The 16,552-nt window shown below is 69.1% G+C and overlaps 2 protein-coding genes across 6 annotated transcripts; both read right to left on the reverse strand.

Moving 5' to 3' along the window:
• HR (HR lysine demethylase and nuclear receptor corepressor) lies at positions 1–11,523 on the reverse strand. Of its 5 annotated transcripts, XM_068662499.1 has the most exons (19): positions 11,220–11,523; positions 10,563–10,681; positions 5,360–6,139; positions 4,039–4,795; positions 3,657–3,834; positions 3,351–3,574; positions 3,128–3,277; positions 2,950–3,036; positions 2,743–2,864; positions 2,492–2,567; positions 2,236–2,405; positions 1,901–2,134; positions 1,641–1,812; positions 1,350–1,425; positions 1,031–1,161; positions 848–943; positions 478–773; positions 271–390; positions 1–191 (listed from the first exon to the last, which is right to left on the reverse strand). In XM_068662499.1, exons 3-19 carry the CDS (start codon positions 6,095–6,097, stop codon positions 129–131), a joined length of 3,690 nt encoding a protein of 1,229 aa, XP_068518600.1. In that variant the 5' UTR covers positions 6,098–6,139; positions 10,563–10,681; positions 11,220–11,523; the 3' UTR covers positions 1–128. The 5 variants fall into 5 exon arrangements, with proteins under 5 accessions (XP_068518600.1, XP_068518601.1, XP_068518599.1 ...); XM_068662500.1 differs by lacking the exon at positions 10,563–10,681; XM_068662498.1 differs by lacking the exon at positions 11,220–11,523 and having other exon boundaries at positions 10,563–11,169.
• A 2,265-nt stretch (positions 11,524–13,788) lies between these two features.
• Positions 13,789–16,472, reverse strand: REEP4 (receptor accessory protein 4). The gene is given in 6 exon segments (XM_068662517.1): positions 13,789–14,091; positions 15,110–15,189; positions 15,192–15,222; positions 15,314–15,434; positions 16,168–16,244; positions 16,327–16,472. Coding segments are annotated over 6 exon segments (597 nt in total). The 5' UTR covers positions 16,387–16,472; the 3' UTR covers positions 13,789–13,863.
• Positions 16,473–16,552: the final 80 nt, after the last annotated feature.

Genomic DNA, 16,552 nt, shown 5'->3' on the forward strand with positions numbered 1-16,552 from the left:
TGGCGGCGCAGCCGACCCTTTTTCTTTATTCCTGGCAGAGCAAAGCAGCACCAAGCAAGCAGCACCGGGCGGCGCAGCAGGGGACGGGCACGGCGCTGCCTTGGGCATCCCGGTGCCGTGCCACCGCCTCACTTGCAGCCCTGCAGGACGCCCACGGCCTCCCTCACGGCGGCCAGGATCATGCCATCCAGCTGCAAGGACGCACGGGGGGGCTCAGCACCACGCAGCCACCCCGGGGACCCCCGTCCCGGGTCCCCAAATGTCACCCACCTGAGCTTGGAGCCAGCGTGCCACCCCCGGGGGACCGGTGCCGATGTCCCCGAGGCGGGCAGCGCTCTCCGGGGACAGGAACCGCTGCTCCACGCTGATGGTGCTGCTGAGGTTCTGCACCTGCGGGCACGCCGTGGTGGCGGTGGTGGCGTTGGGGACGTGCCGCCTGCCTCAGTTTCCCCAGGAGGAGCCGGGGCAGCGCCTTACCTGGTGCGGAGCCCCGGCGGGGACCAGCACCGCGTCCCCCAGGCACTGCAGCAGGGTCCAGGCGCTCACCCCGCACTCCTCCCGCAGCCGCCGCCGCAGCTCCGAGTCCAGGTAGAGCCCCCCGGGGGGGTCCTCTGCGGGCCCCCCTTGCTCTTGGTCCACCTTGTGCAGGAAATCCTGGATGCGGCCGGCGTCCTCGGCACGGAAGATGTGCCACAGGGCGCCGGGGCGGCTGCCGGCACCCCGCAGCCTCTCCTGCAGCAGCTCGTCCATGCCATCCTCCTCGGCTTCCAGCTCTGCGGGTGCAGGGGAAGGTCAGGGGGGGTCCAGGGGGGGTGCAACGGGACCCCCACACACACCCCAGCCCTACCGTGCCGCGCCGCGGCGTGCACCAGGACGCTGATGGTGTCGGCTGCCTCCACCGTCAGGTTCTTGGTGCCGATGCTGCCACCCTGGGGCCTCACGCCTGCGATTTGGGGAGCAGGGGGGTGGCACGGCGTGGCCGGGAGGGGCTCGGTGTCCCCCCCCCAAACCCCCCAGCTCCCCCGCTCACCGTACGCCGCGCACACGCGGGGGCGCAGCCAGCGGCGGCCCCGCTCGCCCCGTAGGTAGGAGGCCAGGTTGAGGCGGCCGTGGGGGCCACAGTACTCAGGCAGAGGCAAGCTGGAGCTCAGGTTGGTGGCCCTGCGGCACAGAGGGGACGCTCCGAGCTTGGGGACCTCGTGTGGGGTCGGCACCGTGTCCCCAAACCCCTGCACCCTGCACCGGGGGGGTTGGCGAGGGCGCCCCGATGGGGTTTGGCGAGGGCGCACCAATGGTGCCAAGGACGCACGGGTGCAGCCCCCGTGGGGAGGGCACTGCCACCAACTTACCGGCACAGCTGCATGTCCCCAAAGCCACTTTCCAGCTTCAACATGTCCCCGGCGCCCTGCTCCAGCACCGGGCAGGCTGCGGGATGGGGACACGGCGTCACGCACCGGGACCCCCCCGCGGTGCCAACGCGCGGCGCGTCCCCGGCCACCGATGCGCGGGGGCGGTTTGCTGCCCCTCAGTTTACACCGAGGGGGGGTTGGATCATCCCACGGGGGGGTCCGGGTTCCCCTTTTGTCCCCTCTGTCCCCGTCCCCTCGATGCTAACCCTCCGGTGGCTCCCGGCTGCTTACTCGGGCTGGCGGCGAAGCCGTCCCAAAAGCGCCCGCTGCCCATCCTGACGCGCCGCGGCTGCGCCCGCAGGTTCACCGCCTCCACCTCCTGCTCCCCTCCGGGGGGGCGGAAGGATTCGGGCCCCCACAGCCTCCCGTCCAGCCTCTTCTCCAGCCCTGAAACCAGGACGGGCTGTGGGGGGGGGGGATTCGGGGGTCAGTATAGGGGGGAGAAGCCGGGGAGGGGGTGTCCGTGCGTCCCCATCCCCAAAGGGGCTCACCTGGCCCTGCCTCCAGTGCTCCTGGAAGAGGCGGTAGTTGGTGGCGTGGCCGGGGTCCTGCAGCCACAGCAGCCCCCCCGGGGCCAGGATGCAGTGGGAAGAGGGGGTCCCGGGGGTCCCGGGGGGGTTGGGGGGGCCGGGGCAGCTGAGCTCGCAGCCCGCGTGCCTCTCCTGGATCTTCCTCTCCACCACGCGGGCGATGATGCTGTCCAGGATGCTGGTCAGCCGATTGTCCTGGGGGATTTGGGGCGGCGTGGGGGGGGCACAGAGCATCACCCCGCCTTGCCCACCTCCCTTTTTAGCCCCCCCCCCAGCCTCCCCGTGCTGGTACTCACGCTGGGCAACGGGGGCGCGACGGGGGCGAAGGCCATGCGCACCCCGTTGCGCCCCAGGCACAGCTTGACGGCGGTGGAGGCGAGGAGGTCGCAGAGGGTGGCGGTCTGCACGGCCCCCCGGGGGGGCGGCGGCGGCCCCGGCGGTAATAGTGACCCCCCCTCGGGGCTCTCTGCTCCAAGAAACGGGGGGCTGAGGGATGAGGCTGCCTCCTCTTCCTCACACCCCCCTCTCCAACCCCCCCGGTGCCGCCCGTACCTTCCTTGATGGCTCTGGCCGTGGTTTCGCCGTTGGTGCTGGGCACGAGGGGGGGGGCCACGCTCCCCAGCTTCTCCTAAAACACCCCCGTGCCACCAAACCATGCGGGGAGGGGGGCACATCCCCAGCGCCCCCGCTGCTCCTGGGGGCTGGGACTGTGCATGATCCCCCCCCACCCCCCTGCAGTGGGTGGCAGGGGGTCGGGGTGCGCCCCCCCCCGAGATTTCCATGTCCCCTGTGTCCCCCCCTACCTGCCTGCCCCCGGGGGGCTCCGCCGCCCCCTGCTCGGTGTCCCCGTCCCCGCAGGGGCAGTGCCACTTGACGTCGAACTTGGCGCACACCTCGTGCAGCTGCTGCCAGAGCCGGGCCAGGACTTGGGGGGGGGGGGGGAAATGAGGGGGGTCAGCACTCAGGGGAAGGGTTTTTGGGGTCCTGGGGGGGGTCCTAAGGTTGCTCACCACGAGTGGGGACGAACTGCGTGGGGATGAGGGCTGCTGGGGCGTGCTCCTGCCCTGGGGCGCAGCGCCGCGGCCGTGCCGGGTCCCCTGCGAGAAAGGGGACACCCCCAAAGTGACACCCCCAGACACCCTGCGGGGTCTGCGGGGGGGGGGTCACCGCCTGGATCTGGTCCCGTACCGTGCCCGTCCTCCTCCTGCTGGCCTTGGTGGCACTGGGGGCACTGCTGGAAGCCGCAGGCGGCGCAGCTCCAGTGGGAATTGAAGAAGCGGCGCTGGCAAACGTCACAGAGCTGGGGGGCTCCCTCCCCGCGCCTCCAAGCCGTCAGCCCTGCAACAACGCCACCCTCAGCCACCCACCCCCCCGAGATTTTGGGGACCCCCTCCCCAGGGTGCCCGCTTACCCCCGGGCTGGCCGCGAGCCCCCATCCAGGCGTCCCTGTCCCTGCGGACGGCGGCGCAGAAGGGCCCCCCCAGCACGGAGAGCAGGTACTTGGCCAGGCACAGGCTGCTGCTGCTGCTCCTGCCCCAGCCCCCGGCCGCCCCCAGCCCCAAAATTTCCCCCTCTGCCTCGTCCACGGTGCAGAAGCCGTCGACGCTCAGCTCCCCGCCGTCCCCGAAGGCGAGCCTGAGGGACCAAAACGGGGTTACGGGGGAGGATGCTCCATGGGGACCCCAAAAAAAGGCCCCCGGAGCCCTCCCCATCTCACCTGCGGAAATGCAGCAGCCTGCAGGTGCTCTCCGGGAGCTCCTCATCCTCATCTTCATCCCCAGGGCTCCCTGCAGCCCTGGCAGCGCAGGCGCAGCAGCGGGGGATGCTTTTGGGTAGGGCGGTGCAGGGCACGCTCTGCAGGCACCACGGCTCGGGGCCGGCACACACCGGGGGTCCTGGGCGGGGGGGGGGGGGAAATAGGGGGGGAATTTGGGGCTGGAACGGCCACGGCACTGCGCACATGGAGGGGATGGAAACTGGGCCAAAAAGTAGGGCTGGAAATTCGGAAAGGGAGAAGAACCAGGATGGTTGGGGAGCCCCCCCATAGCCCTTTGGGGACACCACGGATGGGGACAGCCCCCCCCCCGCAGCCCCCTTACCTCCCTCTCCCAGCTCCATCCTCTCCGCTGGGCCCCCTCGGCTCCCGGTGCCACCCCGGTGCTCGGTGCCAGCCGGGCTCTCGGTGGTTTTGGCTCCCCGTTTGGCCGCTCCGGCCCCATCGGCGCCGCCGCGGTGCCCGTTTTCGGTGCCGTGGGGGCGTTTGGCCGAGCGTTTGGGCTCTGCAGCCCCCCCGGGACCGTCCCCCCGGCCCCCTTTGCACCTTGGCACCGTCTGCTCCGAGTGCCGCGTCAGCCACGTCTTCTTCAGCTTGGTGTGGATGCTGGGTGGGCACGGAAAACGGCCCCCGCTGCCCCCCGGGGTGCTCTCCCCCTCCAACCCCGGCGCATCAAAGGGTCTCAGCCCCCCGCAGACCCCCCCCAGAGGGCAGGGGGGGCCTGTAGGGTAGTGCCTGTCCACCCTGGGGTCTGCGCCCACCGGTGCCGGCAGCGAGCCGGGGTTGAGGCTTTGGTACGCCAGGCGCTCGTCTTTGGGTTTGCACGGGGGGGCGTGGGGCCGTGCGCCCACCCAGACCCCCCCCGGGGCCACGCTGGGCTGCGGGAGGAGCAGGGGGGCTGCGGTGCTGAGCGGGGGGGTGTGAGGATGAGGAGGGGGGGCCCCCGCTCTGCCATCCCTCCACGGGGCGCCCGGGGGCTCCGGCACCCCCGTGGCCCCCTCCCCGTCTCCGCCGTGCCCTGGCTGCCCCTGGGGGTCCTCGGCCTGGAGGTGGAAGCCGGGCTCCTTCTTCGGGTAAAAATCCTGGGGGGGGGAGCAAAGGGGGGGCTCTTAAAGCTGGAATCCACCTGGGGGGGGGTCCCCATCCCTGCCCCTGCGCCCTGACCCCCATCGCATGGAGCTGGGGGGCGCCCCACGGCCCTGCCTCAGTTTCCCCACGGAGCCGGGCAGCCCCCCGGTGCTTTTCCCAGCTGATCCCATCCCTGGGGTGTCCCCGTGTGCCCCCCCCCCCCGCCCCATATCCGCGTGGGAAAGGAATGGGGCGCACCCAGGGGCCGGCCGCCTCCGTGGTGCCGTGACTCAGCCCCGGCACCGCCACGGGCCACCCGGGCGAGGAGAGCAGCCCCCCCCTTACCCCCCTTAGAGGGGGCATCACCCAATTTTGGGGGATTTTGGGGTCCCTGGGGCTCCTCCCTGCCCTTTGGGCAAGTTATAGGAGCGAGCACAGGGGCGCACCCCACTGGGGGGTTTTGGGTGCCGGGTGCCCCCACCCCGGTGCCGAAGCCGCTCCCGGATGGGTTCACCCAAGGGACCCCCGAGGCCGGGGGGGGGGGAGCAGGGCCCAGAGCCACGAGGACGCCCCCTTACCTTGCTCCCCGAGCCGCAGCTCCCCTCGAAGGCTCCCGGAGCTGCCTTGCACCTCGGCGGGACCCCCAAATAGAGGGGCTGCGCCCCCCAAGCCGGCACGTAGGGACCCAGGCGCCACTCGGTGCCGGCGAAGCGCCCGTCACCCATGGGCCCCTCCGGCCCCCCGCCACCAAATCCGGGCTCTGTTTGGGGGCCAGGGGGGGGGAGCAGCGAGGAGAGGAGGAAGGGGCAGCTGCGGAAAGCCGGGGGGTCCCCGTCCCCGCGGGGCTTGCCGGGGCGCTGGGTGTCCGCGGCGGGGAAGGGCAGGGGGTAGCGGTGGTACGCGTGGCTGTAGAGAGCCAGGGGGGCCAGCACGGCTTCAGCCCACCCGGGGGGGGGCTCCTTGGGCTGCCCGTTCCTTGGTGCCAGCAGCAGAGGCAGCTCGGAGGAGTCTTTGGGGTGGCACAGGGCGTCCCGCAAGCGCTGTGGGGCCGGGGGGTAGGGGCAGCCCAGCGGGAAGCCGGCCGGCTCCGCGCAGCCCTCGGAGCCCCTCCAGGGGCACCCCTTGTCCGTGGGCAGCCCGGGGCTGTAGCTCAGCTTGGGGGGCTCCTGGTAGCCCCCCAGGGCCGGGTTGGTGGCCGTGTTTTGGGGCAGGACCCCCGGCACCCCGCTGCTCTCCAGCCCCCGGGGGTCCTGAGCTGTTTCGGGGGCTCTCCTCCAGCGTGGCACGGCCTCCCCCATCCTCGCCTCGCTGGCCATGGGCTCATGTGGTGCTCAGCGCCGTGCCCGGCCGGCCAAATCCTGCAGGGGGGGGGAGAAAAAGGGACCTCAGGGTGGGGGGGTGGCATTGAGGGCACCCCCAACCCTTAAGAGCTGCCGGGCGCACGCAGTGGGGGAAACTGAGGCACGGTTTCCATGCCCCCCCCAGCTCCATCCTCACATCCTGGGGGGTCCCAAGGGTGTCGAGCAACCCAAGTGACGGCACGCAGCTGGAGAGGGGGCGTCCCCGTCCCCCTCCTTGCCCTGCACCCCTCCGGGACGCACCCTGCGCCCCCCCCAGCCTGGCCGCGCGCCCGCCCGCTGGCACCCGGCGTGGGGAGGCCTTGCCCCGCGCAGGTATTCGCCCGGAGCCAGGGCCGGGCACAGCTTCCCAGGAGGGTTTGCAGCCAGCCCGGGGAGCTCCCGGCTCCCAGAGGCCCCTCCTGGGAGAAATGCCGGGGGGGGATTTGCTGGATTAACACTTCCCTGGGAGCCGGGCCACACACGCACGCTTCGGAGCCGGAGCCGTCCCTCGTTGCGGTGCCAGCCCTTCCCGAGGGGCTCAAAGCCATCCCCTGCCCTCCACAACCCGGCTCCGGGGCACTTTGGGTCCCAGCCGGCTCTCCAAAAAGCTCAGCCGGCTCCGGGGTGGGACGGAGCCACCCCAACGGGCACCCCGGGGCCGTGCCGGGGGCAGGACGTGAGCGCCGCGCGGCCCCCAGCGTTCCCGTCACGTCCCGTGCACACAGAGCGGAGCAAAGTCCCCGTCCCCTGCTGCTGCCCAAGCCCCTGCTGGGGGCACGGAGCCGGAACGGGGCACGGGGAACCCGGAGCCACCTCCCCTCCCCAACCCCACACCGTGACCCCAGCACCGCTCCCTCCCAGCACCCCAAAACCACCGCACGGCGTCCCCAAGCTCCTCAGGGCTCCCCCTTTTTGTCCCCAGGGGAGCATCCCCGAGGCACCCGGCGAGCTACCTGGCACAGCACAGGCTCGGTCCATTTGGGGGGGGACACGCCAACCCCCCCCCCAGGCACCGGGGAGGTGGGGGGGACACACGCGGCGAGCGGCACGGCACCGGCAGCGGGTGGCGGCGAGGCGTCGCGCCTAAACCCACAGACTGAAGGGGTCTGGCTCCGGGATCTGAAGGAGGCAGAAAACCGCCTGGGCTGCCCTGGGGACGTTCTTCTCCGAAGGCTGGAGCTGGATTTTGCGATCCATTGGCCTGGGGGGCTCCGTGCTCCTCCTGGGGGGCTCCGTGCTCCTCCTTCCCAACGGCTTTCGAGCGGGGACGGGCGGGCGGCGGCGCACGGGGGGCACCCGGGAAGCGACGACGGCGACGACGGCGACGGAGAGGGCAAGAGGGAGGGCGCCCCGGCTCTAAGCAGCCTCGGGCATTTTTGGGGTGAAAAGCGAGGCGACGGAGGTGCCGGGAGAGCGTGCAGCCTCGGCGGGCTCCCGCAGCGACTGGGGAGGGCGAGGCGAGGCGCTGGGGTTGCTGGAGACGCCCGGGAATGCCGGCGGGACGCCCAGCCCCGCGGGCACCGGCGGCGGCACGGTGCGGGGCCGTGCCAAGGAGGGCAGGTGTGCTGTGCCCCGCGCGAAGAAAGCGCCCTTTGTTCCAGCTGGGGGGGGGGGGAAAAGGATGAGCCACCCCGCCGCCCCGCCGACGACGCCGATGAAAGACGCCGGCCACGCGCTCCGGGCGAAAGCGGGTTGGGAGAAACGCGCCAAGAGCCCCAGCCCCGGTGTTTTTGGGGAGTTGTGTCCTGTAGAGGATGGCTCGGTTGCCCCAAAGGGGTTGGCGACCCCAAAGGACACGGTGCTGGGGGGGGAAACGGCCCCCAGCCCGGCACCGCTCGGCCTTGCAACACCACGGGCTCGCCCCGTCCTGCCTCGTCACCCTGCCACCACCCTTCCTCCACCCGGCATGGATGAAGGCAGCGCTCCTCTTCCTCCCCTCCACCCTGCGAGGCTCAAAAGGGACCCGAGGGTGCCCAAGAAGAGCCGCGGGCACCCAACACCGAGGCTGGAGGGGTGCCAGGAGCCAGGTCCCCCCCCTGTGCCCACCGGGTCTCCGTGCGCCCCGCCGGCCACATCCCGGGGGGGGATTTTCCAGCTTTGGAGGGGGGGGAAGAAGCACACTAGGGGGGTCCCCGAGGTGAGAACCCCATTTTTAGGTTCTGAACGAGGAACCCACGGCGCTGGCAGTGCCGGAGGGGTTTTATGTAACGTGCGCCTTGTCCCAGGGACACCCTGCGCGCTGCTCGCTCCGCGCGTTACATAAACCACACGGCCTCCCCCGGCTCGGCACGGCTCGGCACGGCTCACACAGCCTCCCCGGGGGGCTACCGGGGCCGGGGGGGGGCACCGGGGTGAAGGCAGGCCACGAGCAGCGTGCTCACCGCCACCGGAGCGCGGCTTCGTGCCGGCTCAGCAGCTGCTGCGTGCGCCCTGGCCCCAAAACCGTGCGTTAACCCCCGCTGGGGGGAAATTGGGGAGGCAACGGGGGGGTTCCTGATGCTGGGGGTCTCCCACAATCCCCCGTCCCTCCCCGGGGTGGGTTAGCTGTAGGGGTTGGCGTTTTGTCCCCGTGGGAGCCCCGCTGGGCTGGCGGCTCCCGTTGGGTGCCAGGAACAGGGAGGGGATGAGCCGGGGAGCGGGGTGTGGGCGAGCCAGCGCCTCGGCGGGATGAGAAGGTGCTGAAAGAGCTCTCCCTGCCCTCCCTTCCCTCCCCGGGGCAGGCAGCGGCAGGGCCAGGGCGGTCCCGCAGCGGTGGAGAGAGCCCACGGGGCTGGGGGGCTGCGGGGTCCGGACGGCACCGGCACGGACCCCAAAAAGACCCCAAATCACAGCAAGGGCGCACGACAAATGGGGAGGTGCTGGGGGGCTGGGGGCTTTGGGGGGCATTTCCACCCCGCTCTGTGAGCATCCCGACAACTCCCCTGGGTGCTGCTCCCCATCCCTGCACCCCCCCGGCGCGGCACGGTCCCGATCCCACTGTTTTTTGCCTTAAATTTGAGGGCCTGCGAACACCCCCGAGGCGAGCGCTGGCCAAAAGCAGGCAGCAGGAGGCCGGAAACTCCCAAATTAGAAACCCTGGCATCCCTGCAGGATGCACGGGGTGACGGCGGGAGGGGGGACCCCGTCCCCAAAACACCCCCTGGCGCCGGGGGGGGGGCTGAGGGAAGGGGGAGACCAGGAGGGCTGGGGGGGTTCCCGGCACGGGGGGCGCTGCGGGATGGGGGTCTTGGAGATAAGGGGGACCCCTCAGCCCCCTCTGTGTGGGGATGTGCAGAGGAGCTGGGGGGGTGCCCATGTCCCCAAGGGGGTGCCCACGTCCCCAGGGGGGTGCCCACGTCCCCTGCCCTGCCCGAGCACCCCAGGACCCCCCAGCCCCCTTGGAGAGGGCTCCGCAGCCCCCAACCCCACCAGCCCCAAAACCCCAAAAACACCAAAATCCAACCATTTCCTCATGCAAAACACACTCAACCCCCCCCCCCAAAAAAACCCACTCGCCCAGGGTCCCCCTCCAGCTCCATCCTCGCAGCCCAAGCCCTTCCTCCTCCTCCTCTTCCTCCTCCTCCCTCCTCCTCCTCCTCCTCCCGGCGCGCACCTACCTGCCTCCGCCGCGGCTCAGGTGAGGAAGACGAGGGCGCACGGCAGAGGAAGGCTGCCCGTTTCCCCCCCCCCCCTTAATTTCCAACCAAACCCCCCCTCTTTTTCGGCTGGCCGAGCGCGAGCGAGCGCGGCGAGCTTTGGCTAATCTGCGCCCGGTGCTTAAAAAAAAATAAAAAAATAAAAAAAAATAAAAAAAAAACACAAAACCACGTCAAAAACCTTCAGGAGTCTGGAGGCTGCGGCGGAGCGGAGGGCACGGGAGGACACTCACTCCCACACGAGCAGCTTTCTGGGAATTAGGGCCACGGCCCAACTGCTCTGCCAGCCGCCCGCTCCCCTAAAACCCCCCGAAACCGGCCTGGGGGGCACAAAAACCCCGCAGGAGCTGGCCCCCGAGCGGCTCCCCGCAGCCCCGGCCGGCCCTAATCTGCTGCGTCCCCGGGGAGGTGAGTAAAGCGGCGCTAATCCCGCTGCCCCCCCCGGGAGGAGAGGCGTTTTCCCCCCCCGGGGAAGGGCAGCGGGACCCCGTTGTGCCACGCTGGGGTCCGGGAGGGGATCCGGCCCCAAAACCGAAGGACCCCCCCCCCTTTGTCACCTCTCCAAAAGGATCGAGCCCTCTCCGGGCAGCTCTCGCTCACTGCCCACCCTGGGGGGGGCTTTAGGGTGTGGAAACAACCCCAAAAGCTCAGCCCTGTCCCAAAATTGGGGGCACCTCGCAGGCAGCCCCCACCACGGCCCCGTGCCCACAGCCCCCGGGATATTTGGGCATCGCCAAAAGTTTAGGATGGCAGCCAGGGAAAAAGGGGGGGGCACAGATGGCACCCGCTGGCCCCACAGCACCTACCTGGGAGCAGTCGGGGTCTCCAGCCCCCACCCCGCTGCCGGGGCCCCCCCATGGCTGGCAGGGGACGGGGGACGAGCAGAGGTGGCCCGGGGGGGGGACACGATGGGGCGTCACGGCTCCTTGGCGTGGGGTGAGGAGAGTCACAAATGGGGACGCGGCGTCCCTTGGTCCCTTGGGTGGTGACGGCCCCGAGCAGGGAGCGCCGTGGGGGGGCTCCGCTGGGCACGATCCCGTTGGGTTTGTCCCCAAAATGATGATGGGGGGGGGGGGGGGGCTCGGTGACCTCGTTTGCGCTCCAGCCCCAGCGCACGTGCCCTGGCCGGGGAGGGGGGGGGAAGCTGAATGGGATCCGAGTGCCAGGGCAGGGCAGGGCCGGGCTGCGTGGGGACAGCCGGGTCCCCAAGGGGCCAGGGGGGAGGAAATCTGCTGGGGGGGGCCGTGGGGGGGGCACTGAGTGTGGGGGGGGGGGGCTCATTCCTCCGGCAGCAGCCGCCGTGTCCTCCCGCGGCCCCGTCACCTCGCGCGCCCCTTCCCCACGGCGCTCCCACGCTCCCCACCCACCCTCCTCTTCCTCGCCGCGGGGATGAAGACGTCACGGGGAGGGGGCCGCAAAAAAAAAAAAAGAAAAAAAAAAGGGGGGGGGTCAAGGAGCCTTACCTGCCCCCCCCGGAGAGACCTGGGGGGCTCTCAGCCCCTTCCCACGCCGTGCGCACCCTGGGCGCAAAGGGTTGGAGAGGTTGGAGAGGTTGGGGGGGGGGGGATGGAGGGAGCTGAAAAACCGCCCGAAAAAAAAGAAAAAAAGGGGAAAAAAAAGGGAAAAAGGGAAAAAAAAAAGAGGCTGCGTTTAAACAACAGCCATAATTATGCTTTTGATACCGTCTGCTAAAATACAGCCCCGCGCCGCGCGGGGAGCCATGTGTGCACGGCCTCACATGGCTCCGGGCTGCAGAGGCTGAGTCAGGCAGCGGGGCCACGGGGGGGGGACACAGCACCCGGGGGGGCTGCAGGGGTTGGGGGGGGGCTGGTGGAAGGGGGATGTGGCAAGAGGGGTGTCCCAAAAAAGGGGGTGGTCCCCAGAAAAAGGAGGGCTGGGGGGTTTTAATGGGTTTAGGGGGGTGTCGGCATCCCCCAGCTCTAAAAAAATAAAGGGGGGGTTGTTGGGTTTGGTTGTGGTTTGGGGGGGTCAGGAGGGAAATGGGGGGGTCAGGGTGTGGGGGGGTGCCATCAGTTGTGGGGTTCAGCCCGTAGCTGCCCCAAATATTTGGGTCACCCCTCCTGGGGCAGGGGGCGCATCCAGCAGGGCGAGGTGACACCGTCGTGTCCCCCCATGTCCCCCCCCCAGCTTTTGGGGATGGCTGCAAGGAAACCCCAAATGTGCCGGGGGGGGGCACAAACCCACCCCTCGCCCCCATGGGGAAGCTGATTAAGGGGGGGGGGGCTGCAGCTCGCACAACCCCTCACAACCCCATGGGCACGGAGAGGGCGCAGCGCAGCGGGGTCAAACCCTGCCCCACGGAGAGCTCGGGGACCCCACAAAAAGCTTGGGGGGGTGGCGGGGGGGGGCATTTTTCCCCCCCCCCAAAGCCGGGGGGGTGGAGGCGAGGGGGGCGGCGAGCTCAGGTCAGCCCCGTAATTGCTGCGCTGGGGCGCTGCCAGCCGGGGCAGATTACGGCTTTGCTGACTGCAGCCTGGCAGCGGCCCCGCGAGCTGACACAGCTGGGAGCCCCCCCCTTGGGGTGGGGGGGGGGGCAGGATGGGGGCTGCTCGTGCCCCTCTTTTGGGTTTTTGTCCCTCGGGGGGGGGGGGGAAGCACGGGGATGGTGCCAAAATGAGGAGCCCACAGCGGGTACCCCCTCTCCACGCCCCCTCTCCGTGCCTCAGTTTCCCCAATTCCCCAACCCAGCAGCCTCCCACACCCCCCCGTGCCCCCCCCGGGGGGGCTCCCAGCACCCCCCCACCCTCCCCAAAATCCACTCTAGGGGTCCACCCCGCCCCCAGACCCCCCACACCCTCCCCCCCAGGGCCGTATCCTTGGAGGAACCATGCGCCCTAAGCGGCTTTGGGGGGGATTACGGGCAGCCCCCTGGCCCTCACCCTGTGCCCCCCCCCCCCCCGGAACCCCCCCCGTTTTCCCCGCTGCTCGAAGTAATCGTCTCTGAGACAGTTTTACCCGGCTAATCCGGCCACCTCCACCTAAGCTGCTCCCTGCCCCCCCCCCAGGAAGCCCCCCCCCTCAAGGCGAGGAGCCGTCACCTCGTGCCACCCCAGGCAGGGGGCGAAGCCCCCGAGGGATGGATCAATGACCCCCCCCCAAAGGAATATTCCCCCCCCCACAAGGATGGGGACAGCGATTCGGAAAGTCTGGAATCAGATTTATTTGTCTGTGTACAAAAAATGCCCCCCCCACGAGGAGGGGGGGGCGTTAAAAGCCGCGTGGGCATGGTCGGCACCGGCGCTCCGGTTTCAAGTAGAGAAGGGGGGGAAAAAAAAAAAGGGGGGGGTCCCTGGCAAAGGGGGGGGGCACGGGAGGGGTCTTTGGCTTCACGGGGATGGATGGAGACCTGGATGGCCCAACGGGGGCTCCTGGGGGGGGGGGACAAGGAAATAAGGCAAAATGGCAAGGGGACAGCAGGGCCCCCCCCCGGGCACCCCATGCCGAGGAGGGGGCTCCCGTAGTGTTTGGGGAGGGGGGAGCTGAGCCCCCACGGGAGAGGCGCCGGCGCCCCCCCCGCAGCAGCGATGGGCAATGGAAAAAGTGGGGGGGGGGGCACAGCTGGGAGCAGGACGGAGCCCCCCAGGCCCCCCCCCCAGACCCAAAACCTAAGGCACAGGCGGTGCGAGGCAGCGGGGAGCCCTCACCCTTGGTGTTGGGGGGGGGCACGGCACAAATCCTGCCCCCCCCCCGGCAATGCAGCAGCAAACTCAACAGGTTAAGACTCCTGGCGATGCTTTTTTCCCCCCGGGGGGGGGCGTTAAATTAATCCTCCTGCCCCGTCGGTGCCAGCTTCTTCCGAATCCGACCGCGCACCAGCCGGGAAGACCCTGGGGGGGGGAATTTTTGGGGGTGGGGGGGGGGGAAAAAATTTTTGGGGTGAGGTCCTGCTGGGCACAGCTGGGTGCTGGTGGGGGGGGGCGGGGGGGGCACAATACCTCTTTGTTTTGGGGTTTCTTCTTCGCCGTGCGCAAGCTCTGGCTCCGGGAGATGGGTTTGGGGTCGCGGGGTTGGGGGGGGGGCTCGGGGGGGAGCTGCGAATCCGACCAGCGCCCTTCCTCCTCCTCCTCCTCTTCCTCCTCCTCGCTGTCACAACGCGGGGGTGCCCCGCGGGGTAGGGGCCAGCCGATGGTTCTGGTGCAGCCCCCCCCCGAATCCCCTAAAGCTCCCGGCCATGGGGTGCGCAGGGCCCCCCCCGGTCCCGGTTCGCCCTCCAGGTAAAGGGGGGTCCCGGTAGTGTAGGGGGGCGTCGTCGGGGAGGGAGCGCAGGTCGGGGATGCTGAAGCTGCGCAGGCGCCCGGCCAGAGCCCCCTGGCTCTGTGGGGTGGGGGGGGGGAAAAAAGAGTGGGGTTGGGGTGAGGTTATATGGGGCAGAACGCGAAGCAATGGGGTAACGGTGGTCTATGGGAGCGCGGCCCCATTATGGGGGAGCACGGACCTACTGGGGACCCCCACGGGGGACCCTGGCCCCATTGGGGAGCCCCAACCCCACAGGAGACCCCAACCCCATTGGGGAGACCAACCCAAATGGGGTCCCCAGCCCATTGGGGAGCCCCCAGCCCCACTGGGAGAACCAACCCTAATGGGGGACCCCAGCCCCATTGGGGTGAGACCCCAGTCCCACAGGGGATGCCAGCCCCACTGGGAGGGACCCCAACCCCATGGGGGATCCTGGTCCCATTGGGGAGCCCCAAACCCATGGAGGGGGGGACCAAAACAAATGGGGGACCCCAACCCCATTATGGAGACCCCAGCCCCATAGGGGGACCCAACCCAAATGGGGGGGGACCCCAACCCAAATGGGGGACCCCAGCCCCATTGGGGTGGGACTCCAGTCCCACAAGGGATGCCAACCCCATTGGGGTGGGACCCTGGCCCCATTGGGGACCCCCAACCCCACTGGGGGACCCCGGCCCCATTTTGGAGACCCCAACCCCATGGGGGGGGGGACCAACCCAAATGGGGGGGACCCCAGCCTACTGGGGGGACCCCCAACCCCACTGGGGGACCCCGGCCCCATTTTGGAGACCCCAACCCCATAGGGGGGGGACCAACCCAAATAGGGGCCCCCAGCCCCATTGGGGTGGGACCCCAGTCCCACAAGGGATGCCAACCCCATTGGGACCCCTGACCCCATTTTGGAGACCCCAGCCCCATAGGGGGACCCAACCCAACTGGGGGGGGGACCCCGCTGCCCCCCTTGCACCCGAAACCAGAGAACAGAACCAGCGGGGCCGAGCCCGGCCCTACAACCCCTTGCTTACCCCACGGCGCGTCCCCCCCACCCCATAACCGTGTCTCCCCCCACCCCATAACCGTGCCCCCCCCCCCTTACCTTGGCGGCCGCCTGCACGGCGGCGGTGGCGGCGATGTTGAGCCCCCGCTTGCCGAAGCTCAGCACGGCCTCGTAGCCCGCTCCCGCGCCTGGACGATGTAGGTGTCGATCTCCTACGGGGTGGGGCCCACCGGGTGAGTGTAGCGGCCAAAGGTGGGGCCCACAATTATGGGGGGGGTCCACAGGGATAAGGGTGGGGCCCACCTGCTCCCTGCGGGACAGTGTGGGGTGCACGAATTTGCGGTAGAGGAGGCTGGAGCCGCGGGTGTAGGGGGACAGCAGCCAGAGGACGAAGGCCATCTTCACCTCGTAGTAGAAGGGGAGCCTGGGGGGGGGCAAAAAATATCAGGGGGGGGGCAAAAAATATCGGGGAGGGGCCCCAGGTGTGTCCTGATTCCCTACAGGGATTGGCATTGGGATGGGGAGCCCAGCTGGCACCCTAAGTCTGTTTTCCTACTAATTGTTGCCCCCCCCCCAAAAAGGTGGGAGACCCTAAAAGTGGGGGTATGCTGAAAAGGGGGGGGGCACCCAGAAAAAGGGGGAGCCCCCAGAGAAAGTGGGGGGAGCCCAGAAAGAAGAAAAGGGGGTGAGAATCCCAGAAAAATGAAAAGGGGGGGAGAACCCCAGAAAAAAAAACAACTGGGGGTGAATATCCCAAAAAAAAAAAAAGAAAAGGGGGGGGGGAGAACCCCAAAAAAGAGAAAGCGGGGTGTGAGAATCCCAGAAAAAAAGGGGGGAGGGAACCCTAAAAAAAAAAATAAAAAGGGGGGGGGGGAGGAGACCCAAAAAGAAAGAAAAGGGAGGGAGAACCCCCAAAAAGAAAAGGGGGGGGAGAACCCAGAAAAAAAGAAAAGGGGGGGGAGAACCCAGAAAAAAAGAAAGGGGGGGGGAAACCCAAAATGAAAGAAAAGGGGGGGGGGAAAGAAGGCCAGAAAAATAAAAAGGGGGGAAAAACCCTAGAAAAAATAAAAGGGGGGACCCCAGACCCCAAAAATAAAAGGGGGAGACCCCAGACCCCAAAAATAAAAAGGGGGGGTCCGCAGCCCCCCCCCCCTCACCAGGAGAGGAAGATGTCGGTGACGGTCTCGGTGGCCATGAAGAGGGCGAAGACGATCCAGTACATCATCCAGCGCACCTGGGGGGGGGGGGCGGGCCGTTAACACCCCCCCAAGATTTGGGGCCTGGGGGGGGGCACCGGGGGGGGGGGCCCTACTCACGTATTCGCGGATGTTTTTGCTCTTCACGGCCTTGTAGGAGGCGTAGGCGGGGTACAGCATCCGAACACCAGCCTGGGGGGGGGGCAGGCGGCGTCACCCCCCCCCCCCCCCAAAGTGTCCCCCTCCCCTTTTTTTTTGGTGCCCCCCCCCCCCCAAAGTCTTCCCTCCCCATTTAGGTGCTCCCCCCCTGCCCCAGGGTCTCCCCATCCCCTTTTAGGCCCCCCCA

Source organism: Anas acuta, chromosome 27, assembly GCF_963932015.1.
Source record: "Anas acuta chromosome 27, bAnaAcu1.1, whole genome shotgun sequence".
Classification (NCBI taxonomy): Eukaryota; Metazoa; Chordata; class Aves; order Anseriformes; family Anatidae; genus Anas; species Anas acuta.